The 25,446-nt window shown below is 34.6% G+C and overlaps 1 protein-coding gene across 5 annotated transcripts in view; it reads right to left on the reverse strand.

The window, feature by feature from the left end:
* KAT6A (lysine acetyltransferase 6A) overlaps positions 1-25,446 on the reverse strand; it is a 106,816-nt gene that overhangs the window by 34,932 nt on the left and 46,438 nt on the right. For 4 of the 5 annotated variants that reach the window (XM_037526145.2, XM_037526143.2, XM_054700917.1 and 1 more), the window contains 6 exons: positions 11,673-11,781; positions 8,773-8,888; positions 8,127-8,208; positions 5,405-5,540; positions 3,770-4,086; positions 664-782 (listed from right to left, as the gene is read on the reverse strand). In XM_037526145.2, the coding sequence (XP_037382042.1) occupies positions 664-782; positions 3,770-4,086; positions 5,405-5,540; positions 8,127-8,208; positions 8,773-8,888; positions 11,673-11,781 (879 nt within the window). Of the gene's footprint in view, positions 1-663; positions 783-3,769; positions 4,087-5,404; positions 5,541-8,126; positions 8,209-8,772; positions 8,889-11,672; positions 11,782-19,684; positions 19,765-25,446 lie in introns of those variants that run through there. The other variant, XM_037526147.2, reaches the window with a different exon arrangement.

The following is a 25,446-nucleotide window of genomic DNA, read 5'->3' on the forward strand; positions in this document are numbered from 1 at the left end:
ATACCGATCCATGTCATTCTGATAAAACTCCCATACATTCTTTAATACCAACACAAACAGCATCTCCCCTCAATGAACCTTCCTTTGACATCACCAGGCAGAAAGAGTTGCATATCCTGTATTCTCCCAAAATAACATGTATTCTATAATAAAACTTAGATATTCATTACAATTGTTCATTCACAAGTCTCTCCTAGACTATATTTGAGAAAAGAATACTATCATTCACTTCAGCATCCTCAGCACCTGGCACATAAGTAGGTTCTTATAAATTTCTATCTTGCTATGTATCACAAAGAAAAGCATTTAATAAATATTTCTTGAATTAATGTCAGTGTGTTATCATTCAAGAGAAGCTTGGTTTTGTTTGTTGGCTGGTCAAATCCCTGGTCTTCTTCATACATGAGAGAGAAAATAACTAAACCAAACTTATTTAATAGCGGTAGTCGAAACAATGTGTTTATTTGCAAACCTAAAGCAATTATCATGGGTTTGAAAGGAGCACACCAACCAGCAGAACTGGTTTGGATGCACAAAACCATATCTATCTCCAAATCTGAACGATAAAAAAATTGCTCTTACTGCTTTAGCCACAATATAATTAATCCTTTTCTCATCCATGAACAAACTCCGGGATTGTCAAATCTGAATATCCTACTTTACCTGCAGTGCTTGTTCCTGGATATCACGAAATAATTCCATATCTTTCTCAGTCATAATTTCCTGGCTTCCAAAAAGTCGTTCCTCATTTTCTTGTTTGCCATCCCAGCCATCCTGATTGTCTGCATATAAAGACAAGACTGACGGTTAATACTATCCTTTGTTTAACATATGAAATAGGAAACATCTCAAATTATTTCAGTTTGAAGATCTTACTATTACCTACGTAACAAAGAAAAGAATAGTATTAACTGACTCCTACAATGACAATAGTCAATTAAGAATATTGATGTAGGGCCTTCACGGTGGTGCAGCGGTTGAGCGCTGGGTTGCGAAGCTGCCCGCAGCCTCTGCACCACCGGTTCAATCCCCGGCTGCTCCCCGGCCACCAGAGGAGGGTCCCACATGGCGCGCAGACCTCTCCTGCCGCCCGCTGCTCCCCTCAGCAGTGTACTTCGGTCCTTCTGCCTGCTCTGCTCCCCGCTCTGGCTCTGGTGAATTCTCTCACCCTCCCGCGCTTCTGACTGTACCCAGTGCTTGTATAAATAAATAAATAAACAAATTTTTAAAAAAAAGAAAGAAAAGAAAAAGAAACTTTATTAAAAAAAAAAAGACTATTGATGTATCTGCTATGGATGAAAACACTGAATTTTTAAAAAAACTTCTCTTGAAAATATTACATAACTAAACTTAAACTTCATTAAGAGATTATATTTTAATATACTATAAAACAAAATCAGAATAGGAAAAAAGCATAAGGAGTATGAAGATTGTCTTGAAACAGAATGAATATAATACTTAATATGAGTTTATGTCAACATTCAAATACTGCTTTTTCATTCTTTGGTAGTATGGAAGACGTTTATATTATACACAAGACATACTTCTGATCACCTATAATCAAAACAGGGAAAATGTGTTTCTTTTAAAATTCTCAATACTCTGCAACTTTCATAAAGCCAATACAACTTTATCTCAGCAAAAAGATAACCTTCGAGATAAGTTACCTTAACTAATGTCAAGAAGTACCAAGCACCCCTCACATTCCAGTTGCCCTTTTAAAGCACAAGCTCCACAAACCTGAGCATCACAGATAATAATCCTCTGGATAAGGAAGAGAAATAATAGTAATCATAGGCAAAGAAACTAGTAAAAGATGTATTAGGGGATTATGCAGATCATTATCCTTTACACTTGAAGATGACACTGCTGATAAATTCATTTGCTCTTTGTATGAGTATGGCTAAAAAGACCAATTAGTGAGTTTTTCCAAATGGACTCCACATTTAGGTTGTCCATTATTCATCTAGCATAAGAAGAAAAAGGACAAGGACAATATTCCCAAACGGGTGACAACATTCCCAAACTGAAAAATAAATACAATCTCAAAACAGTATGTGACTTTAATGCCCCCTAGTGCATGATATAGATGGACACAAACATAGGTCTAGTATAGCATTTAGTAGTACTGTATCAGATGGTGCAGTTGTTCTTCAAACTACAAATTCCTAAAGAAAATGACAGAGTAAATAAAAGCAAAAACCACACTAATGCCTAAAGCTGAATACTGGCTCTCCATATACTTTATACATCTGCTCTAATAATTTCTATTTCTAAAACTTTCCAGTAGATACTTCCAATAATCCATCTCTTAATATCTTTCGTTAGGATCTTAGAGATTCCTTAGACTGGAGCTCCTCTATAGTCTAAATAGCTGATAAAGACATGAAATGCACTTGAATGCTTAAAGAATAATTAGTTGATTGCTACTGATGAAAAGCCATTCAATACAGCATAAAAGGTGACCTGACAATGATGTTATTTTTCTTTCCTGTACTCATCAAGCATTTATATAAACAGAAATAAGGAAGCAATGAATACACACTCACCAATAGGACATTCAGAGGAAGGAAATCAAAATTAAATTCTCTTTAAATAGAGGAGATGGTCCTGGTGATCTAAAAAAGTCTATTCTCATTCTTCTACTCTCTTCAAAGCTCTTTCTACTTCTTCACAGGCTGAGGTTCTCTACCTTCATGGACCTCAATAGTACTGAGAACAATTTAAGTTTTAATTATTTGGACAACTAATCAAAATGTTCTCCTCTGACTTGAATTCTATGCTTTTAAGTCTTCTTTCACAGACGTGTTCTACTTTGAAAACGAGGAAACTAAGCAGCTGATCTATGGTTCTCTCTTTTTTTTTTTTTATCTGTAAGCCATGAAAAATTACAACTACATTTGCCACAATATGAAGGAGAAAAATCAATGACAGTATGCTATCTGCATATATTCCAAATGGACTCCACGTTTAGGCTGTCTATTATTCATCTAGCATAAGAAGAAAAAGGACAAGGACTCACGGGTGACAATATTCCCAAACTGAAAAATATATATACTCTCGGGCCTCCCCGGTGGCGCAGCGGTTGAGCGCCGGGTTGCGATCCCCGCAGCCTCTGCAGCGCCAGTTCAATCCCTGGCTGCTCCCCGGCCACTGGGGAGGGTCGCACATGGTGCGCAGACCTCTCCTGCCGCCTGCTGCTCCCCTCAGCAGTGTGCTTCGGTCCTTCTGCCTGCTCTGCTCCCCCTCTGGCTCTGGTGAATTCTCTCGCCCTCCCGCGCTTCTGACTGTACCCAGTGCTTGTATAAACAATAAATAAATAAATCTTAAAAAATATATATATATACATATACACACTCTCAAAACAGTATGTGACTTTAATGCCCCCTAGTGCATGACACAGACGGACACAAACATTTGGACTCTCCAATTTCCTTCAGGAAATAAAGTAAGCATCATGGTGCTCATCACGTGATTTTTGTACTTTAAGAAATGTGAATTTATCCTTGAGTCAAGGTTATAACCCAAATTTCTATGGGCAGATTCTTAGTGGTTCTAACCAAAAAAGCACTTTCTTTTGTCTATGAGTTCCATTCTACAAGTTCATCTCTTGTCTCTAAATTCCTGTCATAGTTATAACCTTAGTATCATCTAAATATATCTTTAATGTTTCTATATTCCATAAAAAATGTTTAATAAATATAAACCTATTCCAGAGCACTAATGTCATTTTAAATAATACACTTTTGGAATAAGTGAACAAACTTACCTGTGGGCCAGTCTGAAGTGCTTGATTTTCTGTTGCCCTTTTTCCTGATTCTATATTGCTCAGAGTAGTCTACCACTTCTCCTCGAGGTTTCCGCCCATCAGGAGAAGGGGTGAAAAATTTGGTAAGGCCATCAATGAGCCCTTTGGTTTTCTTGTTGAACTTTAAGGGGACACTACTATCTCTGCAGAAGTCCAAGCCATCTATTCTTTCTAAATATCCTTCTTCTGATGATGATGCTGATTGGCTGGAGAGAGTGATTTTACGTTTCCGACCCCTGCCAGGGCCAGTTCGAACTTTGCTGAAGGGACCTTTTGATCTAAAGAATCAAATAAGGGAAAGAGTAACTATTAAAAACAAATCTTTTATTTAAAGTAGAACACATAATTAGTAAATAACCTACAGCTTTACAAAAAAAGTCTATACTGTTAAGAATATTCCATGAACTATATTAATAAGAAGAAATATTATTATTAGACGTATCTATTTTCAGGAAACCTAGTTATTTATTGTGAAAAGAATCCTAGGCCAGGAGTCAGAAAGCATGTTTGAGTCATAATTTTGCCACTTACTAGCTGTGTATCTTGAACAAATCACATTCTCTCTAAGCATCAGTGTCTTCTTCCATAAAATGAGAGTTGGACCAGAGAACAACTAAGATCCTTCCAGGTATAAAGTCCTATGATCTCTGCACCAACTCAGTTATACCTTTACCTCTAAACAAAAGGATGGGTTACTCTCTGAAAGTCAGGAATGAAAAGATCATTTTATAGTAAAATTAAAGCTCATCTTATGATTGAAAATATGAACTACAATACTAGCTGTATGTTTCAAGCTGTTAGCCCATTCATTTCAGTTAAACTACCCTGAAGACAGTCTAAGGTGTAGAAAAAGGTGGATTAAATTTTTGAGAATAAAAGAGAGGTTTACAGCTCTACATATATTTTACATATCACCAAAGGTAAATTACTATAGATACTAAAAAAAAAAGATAGATATAGCTACTAAATCTTGCTTAATCTCCTCCAGACACAGCCCAGTTTTCTAATCCACAAGGGATAATTATATCCCTGACTTCTAACAAATGAAAAACTGACATTATTTTATATCATACATAGAAGTAGGGCTGAGCTATAACCTCAATAAGAAACAGCAGTTTAGTGATTTGTACAAATGATAGAAACAAAACTACTGAGACTATATCAGGAGAGGAATCTGTGAAAAGCTGTAATGTAATTTTTTCTTTAGCATTTTTATTAAAGAGAAGCAATATAAGGCAATGGTTAAGAATTAGCCTCTGGTGCCAGACCACTGGAGTTTTAATCCCAGTTTAATACTTATATATAAACGTGTGCAAGTTAAGTCTCTCTATGCTGCAGTTTCTTCCTTTAAAAAATGAGAGTAACAACAATGCCTACTTCACTTCATTGGGTTGTAGTGGGAACTAAAAGATTTAACACTTGTAAAGCAGTGCCATGGCACGTTATTATGGCACAATGAGTATTAATCATTATTATTACATAAAAGTACCAGTTATAACAATTTAAATTTTTTTCAATAAAACAAGTAAGTGAATCCTACACTACAGAGAAGACCCTATCCTTTTCTCCCCTCACCTTGCCACCAGTACAACTTACACCGTGTTTTGTTTCTTTAACCTGTTTTTTGGACGTCCTATTGGATTAGCATAGCGTCTTTTTATCTGTGCTGCTTTCTTCTGTAGAAGTTTTCGTCCTTTTTTTCTAGGTCGACATATTTGACATATCCACATGCCTATAAAGAAAAGAAATTCCACATAAAAGCATAGACATAAATACAATGAAAGATTTCAGATACTCTAAGCCAGGAGTTCTTAGCCTTTTCAGCTCAAGAACTCTCATTCAAAAATCTGATAGAGAGCTCCCTCTTCCAATCCCACCCAAGGAAAAAGAAACATGAAAATATAGACATAAAAAATTCTACAAAAAACTGCAAAAGAAACAAGGGAAGCTCACCAATCCCTAGTTAAAAATCTTTGCTTTATATAACCCAGATATACCATTCTACAAAGAAAAGTCAGGTTTTCATAGAGTAAAGGCTGATTCCAGGATTAAAACAAGGAGAATACAAGATAACCTGGAAGATCTTGTGGTGCTAGGAAATGAAAAGTAGTTAAAAGATGATGAAGTCACATGAAAAGAACGTAAGACTTGACTTGAAGAAGCTCCCAACAAATTGACCAAATCTGGGTCAATCTGAGCCAAAACCAAACAAACAAAAGACAACATAACAACAATGAATTATAATTCATAGAATAAATACCCATGAATCCATAGCATAAATAATTGATAAACAAACATATGGGGGTAAGGAATAGCTCTTCCCTGCAGCAGAATTCCAACTAATAAATGTAGAAATAACAATGGAAATGGAAAAATCATCATTATGCAAACACCACAGTAAAAACTGGTACAATTAAGAATCACTGATGGATGCTAAAATTAGTGAGAAAGCAGAAAAAGAATAACTGTAAGGTATCTCTCAGGATTCTCTACTGTGTAATCAAGAATTCAAAGTTACCATTACTAGTAATAAGATATACTGGTATTCTATACCTCTGTTGCAATGCACTTAGAAGGGCACAACATTTTTTCTGTGGTATTCTCATCAAATTTCATAACCTCAGTCATATCATGATAAAGCAAGAGACAAACCCAAACTGAAGGACCTTCTATGAAATAACTGAACGGTACTCTTCAAAATTGTCAAAGTCAATAGTTAAATAGATTAAGAAGATGTAGTGAATGTGTGCACACACAAACAATGGAATCAAAAAAGATAAAATGCCATTTGCAGGAACATGGATTGATCCTGAAAGGATAATGCTAAGTGAAATAAGTCAAAAAGAGAAAGATAAATACCAGTTGGTGTCACTAATATGCATAAAAATATAAAGTAACTAAATAGTCAGATAAAGACAAGCTGAAAAACTAACCCTTGACAGCTGACTACAGAACTGTGATACCAAGGAGGGAGGCGGGTAGGGAAGGGCAAGAAATAGAGGGAAGGAAGCACAATGGACTATGGTAGTAAAACATGGTAAATTGATGGTGGGTGCACTATGGTGGTAATATCTGATGGGAGTACCCCAATATTACCTCTATTAAAATTAATTTATCATGATTAGTTTTGTATATGAAAAAAAAAAAAGTGTCAAAGTCAAGAAAACACAGAGGGTGTGAGGAATTAACACAGATTAGACAACTAAGAAAATATGACAACTAAATATACTGTAAGATCCTAAATTGGACTCTGGACCAGAAATGCAATCTGTATATCAATAACTCATATGGAATCAATGTTAGTTTCCTGTTTTCAAAAACTTTATATGGTTATGGGAAGTTAGTTAAAGGGTATAATGATGACTCTATACTCTTTTTACCATTTTTCTGTAATTATTTCCAAGTAAAATGTTTCTTCCTTTAAGCTGCTATAAATCTTCTTTTGTAGGCATTAAACACACAGGAATGAAAACCTAAGAAAACCTTATCTTGGAAGGGTTCTCAGACTACAAGTAAATGGAAGATACAGAAAAGGAGGTATTCATTCTTCCAAGAAATGTAACTTTAGAACTTTTTAATGGGTGACAATCAAATGGCATAAGAACATAAGTAAGATCCTAAAGCGAAATAACTTAGCTTTAAATGAAAATTGAGTTGCTTTCTCATCAACAGCAAAACTTTCTCCAGTTATTATCAACTATCTCAAAGTTTTTTTACCTAAGAAACTCATAAATCATGAAATTCGACTTGAAAAAGAACTTTTGATAATACAATGAAGGGAAAACTAAGTGCATTTTTTTTAAAGAAACTATAAGCATGTGATAAAATGGAAGTCCAACCAACAGGCAACTGTATCCCAACTAAATACCTCACAAGGAACAGGATTCAAAAGAATAAAATAATACTAAGCAGTATTCTTAAGATTTGGATACTTATTTGTTTGCAAATTACTTTATGAAAAGTTTAAATTTTGAATAATTGATTCCACCAGCAATAAGCCCCTCAAAAATGATGTATAGTGATATAATCAACACGACCTAATTGAAAATATTACATAAGGGCAGTATCCAGTCCACAGGCTATAGGATTGGCAAATATTTACAAATATCTATTGATGGAGATTTAAAGTATTGAAAAGAGGAAAATAATAAGAAATCCATACCACCTAAGAATGTGACATACTATCCCCACCTTTAAAGTGACAGCTCTCTTCCTACTTACACAACCTTGAATAGAAAGATGCAAATTATTCTTTCATGATGACAAAGCAGATAAAAAATGTTGTGCTGTCAGTTTGATTTCAGAAAGAATGTCTCACCTTTTGGCATCCGGGTGAGTGGGGGATCACAACATTCCATGTGAAAACCTCGGTCACAGGAATCACAAAAGAGCATATTATCCTAAAATAGTGAAAGGACAGTTCTGCTTAACATTTGGGAATAAAAACAAATCAGGGTTATGAGCTCATAAAACCCAGGAACTTCAATAATCTCAAAAAAAAATAGTATAATAGTAAAAATTTCCTTAATTTGCATTAAGTGCAAAGTCTGAGTTGGCCAAAAATCTTGCTTTATCCAACCTTTAATAAAGAACTATAGTGTTTCATTACTTTCAAGATTATTCAATTGCCAAACATAAGCTAACTTTAGTCTAGTTAATGAAAAAAATAGTAATAATTAGAATGCCTCCATCCTACTCAAATTTTACCAGTATTTCTTTATGGTAACTTAGTCTCTCTGAAAATACATAACTAAGGCACTTATTAGAAACTATCTAGAAATAATCCACATCTCAATCAGTAAGTATTCTATACTAATGGCATGTAATTTAAAGATACTACTATTCTAAATTCCATTGGACCAACTATGTGAAAAATAACCAACTATATTTAACAAAGAAACACCAGCTGTACCTACATTCTACTTCTTAATAAAGTATTCACATTCAAAGGCAAAGGTACTCACTGCATTTTTGCCTTGATCTCGACAGGAGCTGCAAGTCTTACACTCGATGCATTGCCACCTTAAGGCCTTCACTCTAACCGTCAGTTCAGGGGAAAATTTCAAACAGGATGGATGACCTAATAAAAGTGGGGGGAAATTCATAAATGAAACAATCAAGAATAATTTTGCAACTGTATTAAAGGAATAATGTAGAAAAAAGCAATTAAATCAAAAAATTTTATCAAACAAAACAAGACACTCTTGAAAGCTTGCCACATGTCATATCAGGATTTGGCACTCTTATTCAGTTTTATTATTTATTAGATAAATACACACACACCCCCATACACACACAACACAATTTGATTTTAAAAACTTGACAAACTCCAAACTTTTATTAAACCTACGTTAAGGCATTATATGTGTACACATACTTGCATGTATATGAATACATAACCTACTCAGGCCATTTCTGGAAAAACACACAAAAACTGTTTAAAATGGATAATATCATAAGATAGGGAACTATAAATATCTTAAAGGAGAAGAATTTTACATTTCACTTAATACTTTTTTGTGTTCTCATTTTTTAAAAAACAATACTGTGTTATTTTTATAACTAAAAAAAATGCATAATAAAAATCCCATCACTTAAAGTGGGTTATGTGCTCATGATTTAAGGCACTCAAGCTAAAGCTAAAACTTAAACAGCATTTCTATTATGATCAAAATCACTACCAACAAAAAAAAAGTCAGTATCCATTTCATTCTCAAAAATTCAGGGCAGCCAATTTGCCTTCAACCTGAAAAGATTTGTCCCTTCTACAAGTGGGTTATGTTGTTTTTTTCTGCAGTAAGAAAAAGTGCTCGTTAAATTATCTTCACTCCTCTCTTTTCTCTTCCTAAAGAATTTTCTATTTTATGAGATTAAAATATCACAAACATTAAAATAAAATGGGAGCGCAGGTATAAAAATCTCATTCATGATCTCATCACCATGCAATAGCCATTTTCACATTCTACTTTTCCTTTTAAATTAGATAAAGCTAGATAAAACTTGCATGCTGTAATCATGGAGAATATAGCTTGTTTTGCTTTTCTCTTCATTATTTTATTCAAGTAAATGTTCTATTTCGATTTCTTTAGCTATTATATTCCTCTGAGTTGATCCACTATAAACTATTTGGTTATTTCCCTACTGTGCAACAGTCTGATATTACAATGGCAAAATTTGAAATCTTGCAACTTCATGAAATATCTCATGTTAAAACCACTCATTTAAGCTACTCCCAAATTCCTGACCCATAGAAACATCGTTAAATAAAAATTTTTGTTGTTGCTTTTAGCTGATAAGTTTTGGAGTAATTCTCATTTCTACACCAATAGATAGTATTTATTCTACCAGTTCTTTAAAAGTTCCCTCGATAGCGCTGGTTTTAAAATTGTGCTTGTCCCTGTTTACAGAAATTCAAACCACATCAAATACAATGCCTTTTAGAAAACAGGGCTATAACAAAATTTCTCCCTTACCCCCTTTTTTCATTCTTACCTCAACTAGCAGATTCATATTTATCTATTTTATATTTTAGGGTTCCTATAAGTTCATTTGGAGAAAAGAGTTCCATTACTAAAAAATCTGGAAATCACTGTAGTGTGTGACATGTCACGCTATATAACCTATTATGATTTTATAGTTTATATTTAACTATGAAATCTAGAGTTAATCTTGGTTTGTGATATTATACTGGATATGGTCACTAACCAGTCATTTACTCCTTCTTCTAATACCTTCTATACATGGAACTGAAAAACTGAACACTATACTTCCTAGATTCCTTTGCATCTAGGCTGCAAATATGAATTAAGTTCTACAACTGGATATGTCTGAGTAGTTTTTGAAAAGGAGAAATTAAGAGATGACCATATTCCTTCTGGTACTGTTTTCTGATGATAAGCAATCATGAAAATGTCAGAATCCACTCTATACCTTCATGGTTATTTACAGGCAGTTTCGTGATGGTGACTTTCAGTATCCAGTTATACAACTCAGTAGTTCCAGCCTTTCACTTTCACCACTTTCAGATGGCAGCAGATATATTGCCTCCCCTGGTGGACCAATTCTGCAATGTCCCAGGACTTTATCCATAACAAGTAGCCTACAGTTTGCCTCTTCAATTCTTCCAACAATTTCACAAATAGATGATTCCAGTATTAAATTTCTTTCCTCCTTAAGTATCTAGTATATTTGTTTCTGAACCAAATCCTGGCTGTTACTGATATTTAACTTCATTATTATCACTGAAGAATAAGCCAATAGTAATCAAAGATAATGCTGGTTTATTGAGGTCTTCCTGCTAAGTGTTGTTAGTCCTTAAAACGTAGAACAAAAATATCTCAGGAATTGACAAATCAGACTCTTCACAAAATCTTTTTCAGAGCCCAGATTTTCACATCACTTACTAAATTGCAATGTCAACACTCTACTTCCCAATGTGACATATATAAGTTCCTATCAAGAAAAATAAATCTGCTATCATTCTGGTTCTATTCATGTATCCTAAGGCAAAATCAACAACGACAAGCAGTGACTATTAACGAAACCAGCGGTAACGACAAACTGATTACTATGATTTGAACAGCTGTTTGACAGTGAAATATAAAGATCAAAAGGGAAAAAATAAGTCTATAGTAAGTTTTTTTATTTCAAAGAAAAACTACTTTAAAACTTACTTAAATTAACTGAATAAAGCATTTTGGGATACATTTAAATCCATTCTTTGTAAAGAAGCTCTTCTCAATTACCTAAAACCAGATTCAAAATAAAACTTTATTTTCAAAAGTATCAAAAATACAAACTCAGTCAAACATACATCCCTCTTGCCTCACAACATGTGTTAGAAGGAGAACAGGGGTTCACATACCACTGTTGCCACAGTCAGCACAGGAAATGAGTTCCTCTGGCTTCTTTTCTCGGTTTTGTTCTTTTGTACCAAGACAGAAACTGCAGATGGGGATTGGTTCAGCAACCGGCTATAAAGAAACACACAATTCATTCAGGTACTAGTATATTTTTAGGATTAATATAAAGAATTAAAATTACAGTTTTAAAACCCTACAAGAATTACATGTAACTTTAGGACAACTGTATCATTCCCCTCAATTTCCAATTAAGTAGGTATGTTTTTACAAAGCCTGCTTTGACTGGCCCCTGTAATGACAGTTTTTGGTCCAAAAAAAATATTCCAATCATGTTGGCCACTTAAATACTAAATGACACAGTATGGATTAAACAGATTAAATTCTTTAACTTAAAATTTGAAAATTCAATTGAATTAAGTGCAAGAAATCACAGTACTGGCCCTTAAAATGTATGTGATGTTTGGAGAGTGATGGTGGGTACAAATAAGCATAACGTGAAAAAAAAAAATAAATACAGTAGATCTCTATAAAGCAGGAGAGATAAATCCTAATTGTGTTTGGAGAAGAAGGATTGAAGGGGGAAGACAACATGTTTTGAATGACAGGACTATGTTATGAGATTTTAAGAAGTTTGTTCAAGAACAACAGATAATTAAAATAATCACTAAAATCAGGTTTAAATTTAGGTTTCCAAATTTCACTACAGCACTATGCCATAGCCCCCTCCTAAAATGAAGAGAAAGGCATTACAGGTAGCATAAACAGGATACTAAGGATATGGTTTCCTTGGCAAGAGATAGGAGAATTGGGGGTTGGAAACAGGGAGAGAATTTAGATCAGTTTGTGAAGACTGTCACTGAATATCTTGCAAATAAATAGGACTATTTCCTGCAGGAAAAGAAAAACAAAAGGCTACCAAAATAAGAGAAGTTCACCTGTATTTGAGAAAAATAATTTTAAGTGGCAATATCAAAAGCAAATGGGGCAAAAACCTAAAACTAGATTGAACATTTAAACAGTGATTGAAATAGTATGGTGAAGACATGATAAGAAGCTCCACCAAAGCAAGGAAAAAATAGCTATGGAATTAGAAATCAACTAGTCATGCAAGTGAAATAAAAGGAAATTAGTTAAATGTGACTAATGTAACTGAAAGATAGTGACATCACCAACTGTGAGAGGCAAGTCATCTTAAAGAAGAAAATTAGAAGGAAGCAATGAGATAATGAGTTCCATTTAGATTTGTTTAGTTTAAGGTACTCTCTGTCAACTCTGAACTATTTATGCTAAACATTGTGCCAAGACAGTAATACAAAATTTTAAAGATGCTTTTTATCTACTGGGGAAAATAGACAAAATATTTGTAGGTACTATGATAGAAGTTTTCCAATGGGAAACAAAAGAGGAAGTGATCAAGTAGGAGGAAGAAATGACAGGGAAAGATTTCACAGATTTAAGTTCTTTTGAAGGTAGTTTGTCGGCAGTTCTACCCGGTGGAGGTGTGGGAGGGGGAAGAGCTTAGTTTGGGACTTACTGAGCTTAAAATGCCAGTAGCATGCACATGTAGCAATGCCCATATATATATATACTGATACAGGGATCTGGGGTTTAAAAGGTGGTCTAGAAATAAGCGCGTACACACACACACACACACACACACACACACACATTATCATCAAAGTTGATGGAGTCTCCCAAGAACAGATGGAAAGAAGAAAATTAAGGTCAGAACTCTAATATTTAATTGAGTCATTAAGCAATCAACACTGGGGAGATAAAATACCTACATGATTTTACGAATGATCAAGAGACCTCAATAACAGAGAGGCCCTTTCAGCGACAGAATAAGAAATATAGCCATAGAAATAGGAGATAGCTAAAAAGAAATAACAGGAAGATGTTATATAGTAGGACTTATTGTATAATAACAGAATGCACTACAATATGTGGCTGTTTTAATTTATATAAAACAAATTTAATTCTTCCATCACGCCAGCTACATTTCAAGTATTAAATTGTCATATATGGCTAGTGGCTATAGCACTGTACAGCATAAACATAAAAGTTCCATCATTAGAAAAAAGTTATACTGGATAACAGTGTAACTTTAAAAAACAGGGAAGATTTTTAAAGAATTAGTAAAGGGAATAGTTTTGGTATTACAGTATGATATAAATGCATATCATTTGTAGGTGTGATGGCAGGATCGAGAAGAGTGCTTCTGACTGGGGCAGGGATTGGCTATACAGAGTATAAGGGAATAATAGTTAACCGAGAAAATTGAAAGATGAGATTGGCTGGGTCCAAGGACAAGCAATGAAAATGTTTTCCTATCAAAATGGAAAGTGAACATATATTCCTCAGTCAAGATACAATCAGAAAAGTGGGGTCTCACCCCAGAACCAGTAGAAGAAAAGAAATAATAAAAACCAAAGCAGAAATAAATGAAATTGAAACTAAAAAAACAATCCAAAAGATCAATGAAACCAAGAGCTGGTTCTTTGAAAAAATAAATAAAATAGACAAACCCCTAGCCAGGCTCACAAAGGAAAAAAGGGAGAAAGCACAAATACACAGAATCATAAATGAAAGAGGAGAAATCACAACGGACACAGCAGAAATCAAAAGAATAATCAGTAACTACTATGAACAGTTATATGGAAACAAGTTCAACAATCTAGAGGAGATGGACAAATTCCTACAACTCTACAATCAACCAAAGCTAGATAAAGAAGAAATAGAACACCTAAACAGACCAATTACAAGCAGCGAAATTGAAATGGTAATTAAAAACCTCCCCAAAAACAAAAGCCCAGGACCTGATGGATTTACAAATGAATTCTACCAAACATTCAGAGACGAATTAGTGCCTATCCTTCACAAACTCTTCCAAAAAATTGAGAAGGAAGGGACAATACCAAACACGTTCTATGAAGCCAATATTACACTAATACCAAAACCGAATAAGGACAACACAAAAAAGGAAAACTATAGGCCAATCTCCCTAATGAACACTGATGCAAAAATCCTCAATAAAATTTTAGCTATCAGAATCCAACAATGTATCCATAAGATAATTCACCACGACCAAGTTGGATTCATTCCAGGGGCACAAGGATGGTTTAACATCCGAAAATCAATCAACGTTATCCAACACATCAACAAAAAGAAATATAAAAACCATATGATAATATCAATAGATGCTGAGAAAGCTTTCGACAAAGTGCAACACCCATTCATGATAAAAGCCCTTGAAATTCTTGGGATACAAGGAACATACCTCAACATCATAAAGGCCATCTATGACAAGCCAACAGCCAGTATCATTCTCAATGGTGAAAAGCTGAAAGCAATTCCATTAAGATCTGGAACAAGACAAGGATGTCCACTCTCACCACTGCTTTTCAATATAATACTGGAAGTCCTAGCCAGAGCAATAAGACAAGAGAAAGACATCCAAGGAATCCAAATAGGAAAAGAAGAAGTCAAACTATCACTATTTGCAGATGATATGATAATATACATAGAGAACCCCAAATCTCCACAAAAAACTAATTCAACTCATCAATCAATTCAGTAAAGTGGCAGGATACAAAATCAACACGCAAAAGTCAGTAGCCTTCCTATACACAAACAATAAATCTGAAGAAGAAGAAATCAAAAAAAAACCCCTTTTATTATCGAAACAAAAAAAATCAAATATTGGGAATAAATCTAACAAAAGAGGTAAAGGACCTATACAAAGAAAACTATAAAACACTGTTAAAAGAAATAGAAGAAGACACAAAGAAATGGAAAGACATCCCCTGCTCATGGATTGGAAGAATAAACATTATTAAAATGGCCATCCTACCAAAAGCAATATACAGATTCCAATCAAAATCTCAATGGCATTCTTCAAAGAAATAGAACAATTATTGATGAAATTCATATGGAATCACCAAAAACCCCGAATAGCCAAAGCTCTACTGAAAAAAAAAGAAGGAAATGGAGGCATCACACTCCCAGACTTCAAACTATACTACAAAGCCATAATCATCAAAACTGCATGGTATTGGAACAAGAACAGACATACAGACCAATGGAATCGAATAGAAAATCCAGAAATAAACCCACAGATTTATGGTCAACTAATCTTTGACAAAGGAGCAAAGACTATGCATTGGAGCAAAGAAAGTTTGTTCAATAAATGGTGCTGGGAAAACTGGGTCGCTACATGCAAAAGAATGAAGCTTGACCACTACCTCACACCATACACAAAAATCAACTCAAAATGGATTAAAGAACTAGACATAAGACCTGAAACCATAAAATACATAGAAGGAAATATAGGCGAAACACTACGGGATTTGCACATCAAAGACATCTTTACAGACACATCACCCAAAGCAGTGATAGTGAAGAGAAAGATAAACAGCTGGGACTACATCAAATTAAAGAGCTTCTGCACAGCAAAAGAGACAATAACAAAAACAAAGAGAAACCCCACCAACTGGGAGAACATTTTTGCACCCAACACTAATGATAAAGGACTGATCACAAAAATCTGCAAAGAGCTGATGAGACTCAGCAACAACAAAGAAAATAATCCAGTCAAAAAATGGGCAGAAGAGCTAAAAAGAAACTTCTCTGAAGAGGAAATGCAAATGGCCAACAGACATATGAAAAAATGTTCAACATCACTTGTAATCAGGGAAATGCAAATCAAAACTACCATGAGATACCATCTCACACCAGTGAGAATGGCACATATTAAAAAAACTAGCAACAACAAATGTTGGCGAGGATGTGGAGAAAAAGGAACTCTCCTGCACTGCTGGTGGGAGTGCAAACTGGTCCAACCACTATGGAGAGCTGTGTGGAGATTTCTGGACCTACTAAACATAGAGCTTCCATATGATCCAGCAATTCCACTCCTAGGTATTTACCCAAAGGACACAGAAACATCAATTCCAAAGAACACCTGCACTCCTATGTTTATAGCAGCACTGTTTACAATAGCTAAGCTTTGGAAACAACCCAAATGCCCAAAAATAGATGACTGGATCAAGAAGATGTGGTACATATATACCATGGAATATTACTCAGCATTCAAAAAAGATAAACACATGCAATTTGCAGCAACATGGATGGCACTGGAAGGGATCATGCTCAGCGAAATAAGCCAAAAAGAAAAAGAAAAATACCGGATGGTCTCACTCATAGCAGGAATCTAGAAAACTTAAATAAGGGACCAGGAAAATGAATATAAGAAAGTGAAAATCAAAATCAACAAAAAACTATGAACCAGAGACACTTTTTGGGGGGTGGGGGGCGGGAGGGGAAGGATTGGGGTCAGAATGGGGCGTTTGCAATTGTATGGGGGAATATAAAAATAAAATTTAATATTTAAAAAAATAAATAAATAAAACAAACAAAACAAAACAAAACAAAAAAAAAAAAAAGTGGGGTCTCCCTGGTGGCACAGGGGTTAAAGTCTCAGCACTATCAAGCTATCAGCCAGCCACTAAAGCATGAGTTCAATCCCCAGCCAGAGAGATAACCTACATGGCGCAGCAGACCTCTCCTGTCTTGCCTACTGCTCCCCTCAGCAGTGTATCTCAGTAGATCTGCCCGTTCTACTCCCCACTCTGTCTCTGATGAATCCTCTCACCTCCTTCACCTCTGGCCTACACCCCAGTTCTTGAATGCATACATAAATAAATCTTTTTTAAAAATCAGAAAAGTATGTATTAACAATAGAAATAAATTCAAAATACAAAGTTGATGGGGACCCTGCAAAATGGCTTCTATCTTTTCATTAAAATATAAGGCACTGTCATTTGCCTAGCGTGAAGTAAATTAAGTATGGATTTGGGCATTTACAGAAAATGTATGGATGTCACTGTATGGAAGGTAACAGGGAATCAATTAGTGATGAAAAATTAAAATGTCAATCAGTCCTACCCATGAAGTTAAGAAGGGAAAGAATCAATCTCTAGTATCTCTAATCAAAATAGTTATACAACTGCCTTAATATCTCTGAAGCCCTAGACCCTAGAGAGCTATAGATTGATAGAAGTCAAAGAGGGAGGCCTATTGGTGTACAAACGCAAATATTTCTAAAGTAATGGACCACAAAGTTGAGGCTGGGCATGATAAGCAGAAAGGAGCTCACAAACTGAAAGAATATAGAGTCAAGATAACCTAGGATGCCTGATGAAATGGAAATAAAGGCCCAGTAGAAAGTAAAAAAAAAAAAAAAAAAAATTAGAAAGGTAGGATTGAAGGCTGCTAAGTATAAATGTTACTTCCTAAGTATAAATGTTCTAGCTAATAAGAAAACCCCAAATGGCAAACAGGCATGAATTCTTTCAGCAGGTACTAGCCACTGAGGGTATAGTGGTGAACAAGGAAGACAAAGAACCTGCTTTCACAAATCATACATTCTAGTTGAGTGCTGAAAAAAATAAAATTGAAGACAACAATTAGGACGTCAAGAAGTTGAGAAATCACAATTACAAAAGAATCACATACATGGTTTCAAATTAGTGAAAATGATAACTGTGACCAAGACAGGTAAGCTGTCAATCTTTTCTAAAACTTTAAAGAGAATATTGGTAAATGACAGCTTCCCCGTGCCCCTACAAAAAAAAAGAAGAAGAGATCATGGTATTAGTAGATGGGAAGGACTTCGTAAGAATTTGTGGTATATTTATTTATTTATTTATTTATTTATTTATTTATTTGCATTTTAAAGGACAGGTTCATTAGGAAGAGAGAAAGGGGGGAAAAGAGGCACCTGCATAGACACAAGTGGGCAGATAGCTGCTCTGTTCCTGTTCAACATTTGAGAGATAGTGAAGAACAAGAAATGCATCAACCTATCACCCTGGCCCTCTCCCCACCCCATTCTATTTTTAAAACAGTGCTTAAGAGCTCCACCAGGAGGATCTGGATACAATTCAATATAAGACTCAGTGGTGATAGATTAATGATATTACTTATAAAGTACATTATATTACTTCAGCATCTGGTTAAAAAAGGAACAAAGTTGGGTTCAGATAAAGAATTCTGTGTAACTCGCAATCACTGCAGAGTTGGAGAAGTCTACATTATCATAAGAAGTTATAGAGCAGAGCAGGACCAGTAACATAATTCAAACCAAGTGACCATAATTAACATACATTAGGTATAGTTAAGTACTAGGTTAATCAGCTACTATTTCTGAGACAGATTAGATCATACTTAAGGAAGCAAACACTAAAGGGTAATGAAAACAGAAAGTCTGAAAAACTATTATTGTTCTTCAGCATAGGAAATGTAGTCTTAAAAAGAATAAACTGTGCTGTGTAGTAATTGGCTTCTTCAAACATGTCCTTATCATACAGAACTAAACATTAGATTTTCTAACAGCACATAGTGTTACTTAAACTCATACTTAAGAATGGTTAGCAGGACTGTCCCTGCTAACATATGTCACTATACATTCCCTGAAATAATACTGCTGGCAATATGTTTTACCTATGATGAATGTCTTCATTTGACTAGATTTTATCTATCCCAAAACAAAATAACTGAGATTATTTAAATCTATTCATTAAATTTGAACTGAGAGCATCCAAATCTATTTATTAAATTTGGGGAACAATGATTTAGGCAAACTGCCTGGTTACTTGGGAGCTGTGAAGGGAATCAGTTTAACTCAATTATTCTGGTACTTATCAAAAGACCATAGTCTTAGATCTTGCCTACACACTACACAAAAATAATTCACCAATTATTCCCAGTAACGATGAGCTACAAGCAAAAAAGTGGTGAAAATAAACCATTTAGGTTACATCATTTATGAGTTTTCTTTATGGATAAATAGCACTGCTAATCAGTACTGTGATTTGTTTTAGAATATGCCTAACTACATTGTTGAGAGCATAAGAATTATAGCTCCAGATCATTCTCAATTCCAAAATATAATGAGCATAAAAATCAGTGAGAAACAGCTAAAATTGCATTCTATTCACTGTAAAATTCAAACCTGAAATGTGCTGGGTAGTTTTAGGACCGTGAAGAGATGTTTATAACATTTTCCAAGTAAAACTCTACAAGTTGATTTCAATTATCCTGTATCACAAAGATAAAATAAGAACAATTGATAATCTGTGAATAAATTTTTAAAATCAGTGTAGAGAGGCAATATGCCATATAATCACTGTTGCCAAACATGTCCTTAGTCCTTATATCTTATTGTTCTCATAAGCCATATTAAGTAAACCTGTTCCTACAACTAATAAAACAAGAAAAAAAGGTTTTGCAAATGACTTCATACATTAAACACAGCTACCATACATTAAACACAGCCACCACCATAGTGAACCTCTTTAATAAGAGCATGTCACTAGGCTCCCCAAATACAAATCTACCCCAGTGGATTCTAAATTGCTTTAAATGTTAAGTGGCCTACAAGGCCCTCTATGATATGCACCCTCCACATAAATACATAATTACCTCTCTGACCTCATCTCCTGTTGTTCTCTCCCTCTTACATTTTACTCCAACTTTCTTGTTTTGTCTTTACCAGTCCAGATGTTCCAGAGCCTCTACATTTGCTGCCCTTGTATCTGGAATGCTCTTCCCTAGATTTTCCAGATTTCTATTTAAAAGTCACCTATCTTCTCAGTAAAACTTTGACAATTCCATTCAACATTTCAAAGCAACTCACCAACTGCAGTAATTCATATTGCCTTTCCTTGCTTTAGTTTTTCCTCTTAACCTTTTCCACTAATTAACAAATTGCATGTGTACGTGAATCTTATTATTTGCTCTCTACTAAATGTAAACTCCATGAAAGATTATTGCTTTGTTCAGAACTATGTCCCTAGTACTGAAGCATACCTAGCATATAGTAAGACTCAACATACCTGGCATATGGTAGATTCAACAGATATTTTTCAATATATTAATTAAATTACTTTGTATAAACAGGAAGAAAAATAATACGTTAGAAAAAACAATGAGTTTGTATGATCTTGATAATGAGTTTGTAAGTAGAACTCAATAACCTTAATATATAGATGTTCTACTGGTCACAAAGGAATCTCACAAAGTAATTTCATAATCTCAATAATTAAAGATTTCTGCTGTAACATCCAAGTTCCATTCAATTTCTTAAAAATAGGGAGTATTTGTGGCAGGAGACACTTAGGTTGTACTTCGTGTCATGTTTCCCTAGGTAGCCTTAAGGACGATGGTGAGACCTCTACAGTAACCACCAGATGGCAGCATTGAGGCAAACACATAGTAGATGCACTCCTAACAAGTAGACAGATTATACAGCTTTTTGACTTGAACTTTTGGAAATAACTTTTAAAAACATGAACAGTAAAAATTTTGCCCAGCGGGAGGTATATACTATGAAAAGAAAAGGATTCTGCAAACATAACCACTTAGGATATTTAAATATAATGATATGTTCTTTAGATATCCAGATATATCATCTGAGATATTCCCATCTTAAAGTTCAATTTTCATTTTCCCCCAAGATTTGTCTTTAATTTGTTGTATTTTGTCTTTGATTTTTAAAGTCATTATATACTTGTAACTGTCTCTATTTCCTACTTTTTTGAGGAATCAAATTCACCTTTATGTCATCTGTTATTAAGCAAATGATATAAAGGATGGCCAAGGTCTGTTTTATTGTATGTAGTAAGTTGGAATTGAGTAACAAATTGTACAATTTTTGACAACCAGAGTTTTCCCCAAAAACCTGCAATTTTTAACTTAGATTTAAGACTTCAGAAACATCTAAGAGATCATTTCATAGGTTTTCAGGTTACAAAGATGTTATTTCTTAAAAACTACAAATTTTCGCAAAATTTTCTGCCACTGGAAATTATTTAGTATAGCCAATATTAAGAGTATGAAAGAAGTTCATAATTCAAATAAGAATCCCCATAATACTCCAATAAGCAATAATAAAAAAGAATGGTCATATCACTCTTCTTAAACACAAAATATCTAAAACATTTTAAAAATGTCCAACTATAATTACTGCAAGTAATTTACTTTAAACAAGTGTTATATCACAAAAGGACAAATATTGTACGATTCCACTTTCATAAGGTAGCTAGAGTGGTTAAATTCTGAGAGACAGAAGCACAGTAGAGGTTACCAGAAAGTAGGGTAAAGGGAGAATGGGGAATTATTGTTAAGTAAGTATAGAGTTTGAGATGATGATAAAGTTCTAAAGATCCATGGATAGTGATGACGGTTATACAACATTGTGAATATATTTAATACCGCTAAATTGTACACTAAAAAAAGTTTGAAATGGTTAATTTTATATTTTTCACAATAAGAAAAATGAACAAAAAAACTAAGTGTTACATATTTTTCAGTCTCATAAGTCAAATGATTTAAGTAATAGATCAAAAGTCAAGCAGTGAGAAGTGAGTAACTGTAATTTGTCCCTACCTTGAAAATCTGTATCTTTTAACTATTCCTATGGAATCTTTATTATATTAACCTTAAGTGCAATAATTAGACTTACAAATACAGATTAAAACCCCACATACAAAAAAATTTTATTTTTATTTTTTAAAGATTTATTTATTTGTACAAGCACTGGGTACAGTCAGAAGCGTGGGAGGGTGAGAGGATTCACCAGAGCCAGAGCAGGAAACAGAAGAGACAGACCCATGAAATACACTGCTGAGGGGAGCAGGGGGCACAGCAGGAGAGGTCTGCGCACAATGTGGGACCCTCCCCAGCGGTCAGGGATCGAGCTGGCGCTGCAGAGGCTGGGGACAGCTTCGCAGCCCAGCGCTCAACCGCTGTGCCACCAGGGAGGCCCCACAAAAAATTTTTTAAAAATCACTAATAACAAATTCTGGCCACTGTAGTTAAATATTAAGCATTTTATTGTCACTGAATGTACAACAAAGTTGTTTACACTTTTAATTCAATTACATAAAAAGCTCACTCTTAAGCCTCTTATAATTTTCCTGTAAGGCAAATCTAAGGACTAAAATGTTATCAGTCAAGCGTTATTCAGTCTCAAACTAAAAGCTTCATGACCACCTGCTGCCAGGTTATACTGCATGAACCACCATAAAGTACCTCTGAAATCTACTCACCTAGACTTCAGTTCCTTACTTTTAACTTTTCTTCAAGATACTACTTCACCCAACTTTTAGCTTCAAATTCTTCCAGTGGTTCCAAATTTGTTTACCCTACCTCTTTCTTTTCCTGTAGTTATAATTAAATTTAACGCAAATTAACTTGCTTCAATGGATATTTATTTCACAGAACCTGAAGCTGAAATAATTTTCAGTTGAGATATTTTATCAATTGATAATAGCTATTGTGATACACTCTATTATGTATAATAAAGTTGAAAGAATTATACATAATAAACACCCAAAGGATAAGGTGCAGGTAAATCTTAGCATGAAAAGTAGAAAAATGAACTATTCTTAGGCATAATGTAGTAAAGGAAACCAAAATGATTCTTAATAACTGAGCATGGGAAAACAAATACTGCTAGGCTTTCAAATACTATGCACAACAAAGGTCTGATAAATATTGTTTTGGGGCCTCCCTGATGGCCTAAAGGGTAAGTTTCAGCTCTGTCACCTAGGTCAGATTGATCTCTGGCCAGGGAGATGACCCATATGGCGCAGATCTCTCCTCTCTCACCTGCTGCTCCCCTTAACAGTGTATTTCAGTAAATCTGCCTGTTGTGCTTCCCACTCTGGTAAATCCTCTCACTGCCCCCCGCCCCGTACCTCTGGTTTACAGCCCAGTTCTTCTACGCCCCCCCCCAAAAGAGAGAAAAATAAAATTCTGAAAAAAAAAATATTGTTTGGTAAACATTGTAACATAAAAATTTGAGAAGATAGGGACCTCCCTGGTGGCACAAGGGGTTAAGACAGGGAACTACCCACATGCGCAGCAGACCTCTCCTGACTCACCCGCTGTTCCCTTAGCAGTGTATTTCAGTCAATCCGCCTAGTCTGTTCCCCACTCTATCTCTGGTGAATCCTCTCACCTCCCAGAACTCTGACCTGTACCCCAATTCTTGTTTGCATATTAATCTTTAAAAAATTTTGAGAAGACTAAAAATGAAGCTGTACTCATATTTTTACAGCGCTTATCAATGTCAGTAATACAAAACAAAATCCATACAAAATAATCTACTTTAGCAACAGAGTTCTCATTTAGGGAAATTAATACTTTGTTACAAGGCACTTATACTTTAAGAAAGTTGAAGATTTAAAAAAAAAACAAACTATTCTCTCCAGTCAGGAAAGTTCTGTTTTACCCAGTTCTTCATTACTAATAGCCTTTGCTAACAGCCTTTGATGAATGTATGTTCTTCTCAAATCCTTTCCCACAATTCAGAATTCAAATTTTCTTCTTTTCCATAAAGACATTATAGGTAAACAGAAATCACCCTAGATCTCAATTCACCTCACAAGTGCCTTGTACACAGTGTGCACTAAATAAATATTGGCTGAAATTAAAATACAACAAAAATCAAGTTTAACTCCAAATGGGTTTATCAAAGCCCCTCTTCCAAAACTCAGTAAACTTCAGGGGAAATGTACTTGAGCAGGAATTTTAATTTCTTCAACAATACTATGCAAACATTCTATGGCTGCTTATTTAAAAAAACTTTTTGGATAACATCTACAAAAGCATACCACTGCAAAAGATACGTAATAATAAATATAAAACAAACATTAATAGCCAGGAAAAGAGTCCATTTTCCATAATCTCCATTTCCATTATATACAATGACCATGTATATAATTTAAATCAGTTCCAACATAAGCCATTAGCCAATATAAGGCTTAATAGTTCTACTAAATTGAAATCATTTTTTTATGATGAGCTCATTCAGTGACTTCTACAAGAGACAAGCAAGATTATTGGTGAAAGAAAATAAATTAAAGATATAATCAGATCAGTCAATTTCAATTTATACTTTTACAACATATACAAGTTACTGTAAGTTTAGATGAGAAAGTGATAGTCTGCCTAGCTACTGTAATAATTTTCTGTTTCCTAATCAGAGGCAACATCAAAAAAGATAATATAAGTGTATATTTGCCAAATTTAAATTCTATAGAAACTATAAAGAGTTCTTTCTTTTAAATATCCATTAATTATATGACAGTTCCATTTCTGGCATTTCTATACCATGTTCTTCTTTTATCCAAATATGAGACTAAGTTATTATTGCCTCTCATTTCTTTAGGGACCCTTTCATTTCCGCTTAGTTTCTTTTATATATCTAGAGGTCTCCCCTAATTCATTCACATCACCAGATGCAATCTTCTACACAGACTCACTCACACCAGTCTTTCTTGCTTTTGATTTTTTTCCCTTAACGTTGCTGCTAACAGATTAGTCTCCACTGAATACACTGTTTTCTTAACCCCATAAATTGCCTGGCTTCAAAACTTACACAAAATACTTATCTCAAGTGACAACTCCCATTCATTTCCCTCCACTATTATAAAACAGCTTTCTTCTCCTCCTCCTTTCTCATGTATTCACGTTCTCTTCAGAAATCATACTTTATGCTCCTTCCAGATTACTTCACCCCATCTCTCAAAGTCCTCTGTAACCTTGTCTGTAAAATTCAGCTCAGCAGATGTCAGGAACAGGTAGTTCTGTCCACTTCTGGTATCACTTAGGCCAAGTTACTTTACTACTTTGGTGTAAAATGGCAAAACATACCTATCTTCTCAGATTAAATGGGATAAAGTTATAGGAATATACTCAAATCTAAGC

The sequence above is a fragment of the Talpa occidentalis genome, unplaced genomic scaffold, assembly GCF_014898055.3.
Source record: "Talpa occidentalis isolate TD23 unplaced genomic scaffold, MPIMG_talOcc4v2.1 talOcc4.4, whole genome shotgun sequence".
NCBI classification, from domain to species: Eukaryota; Metazoa; Chordata; class Mammalia; order Eulipotyphla; family Talpidae; genus Talpa; species Talpa occidentalis.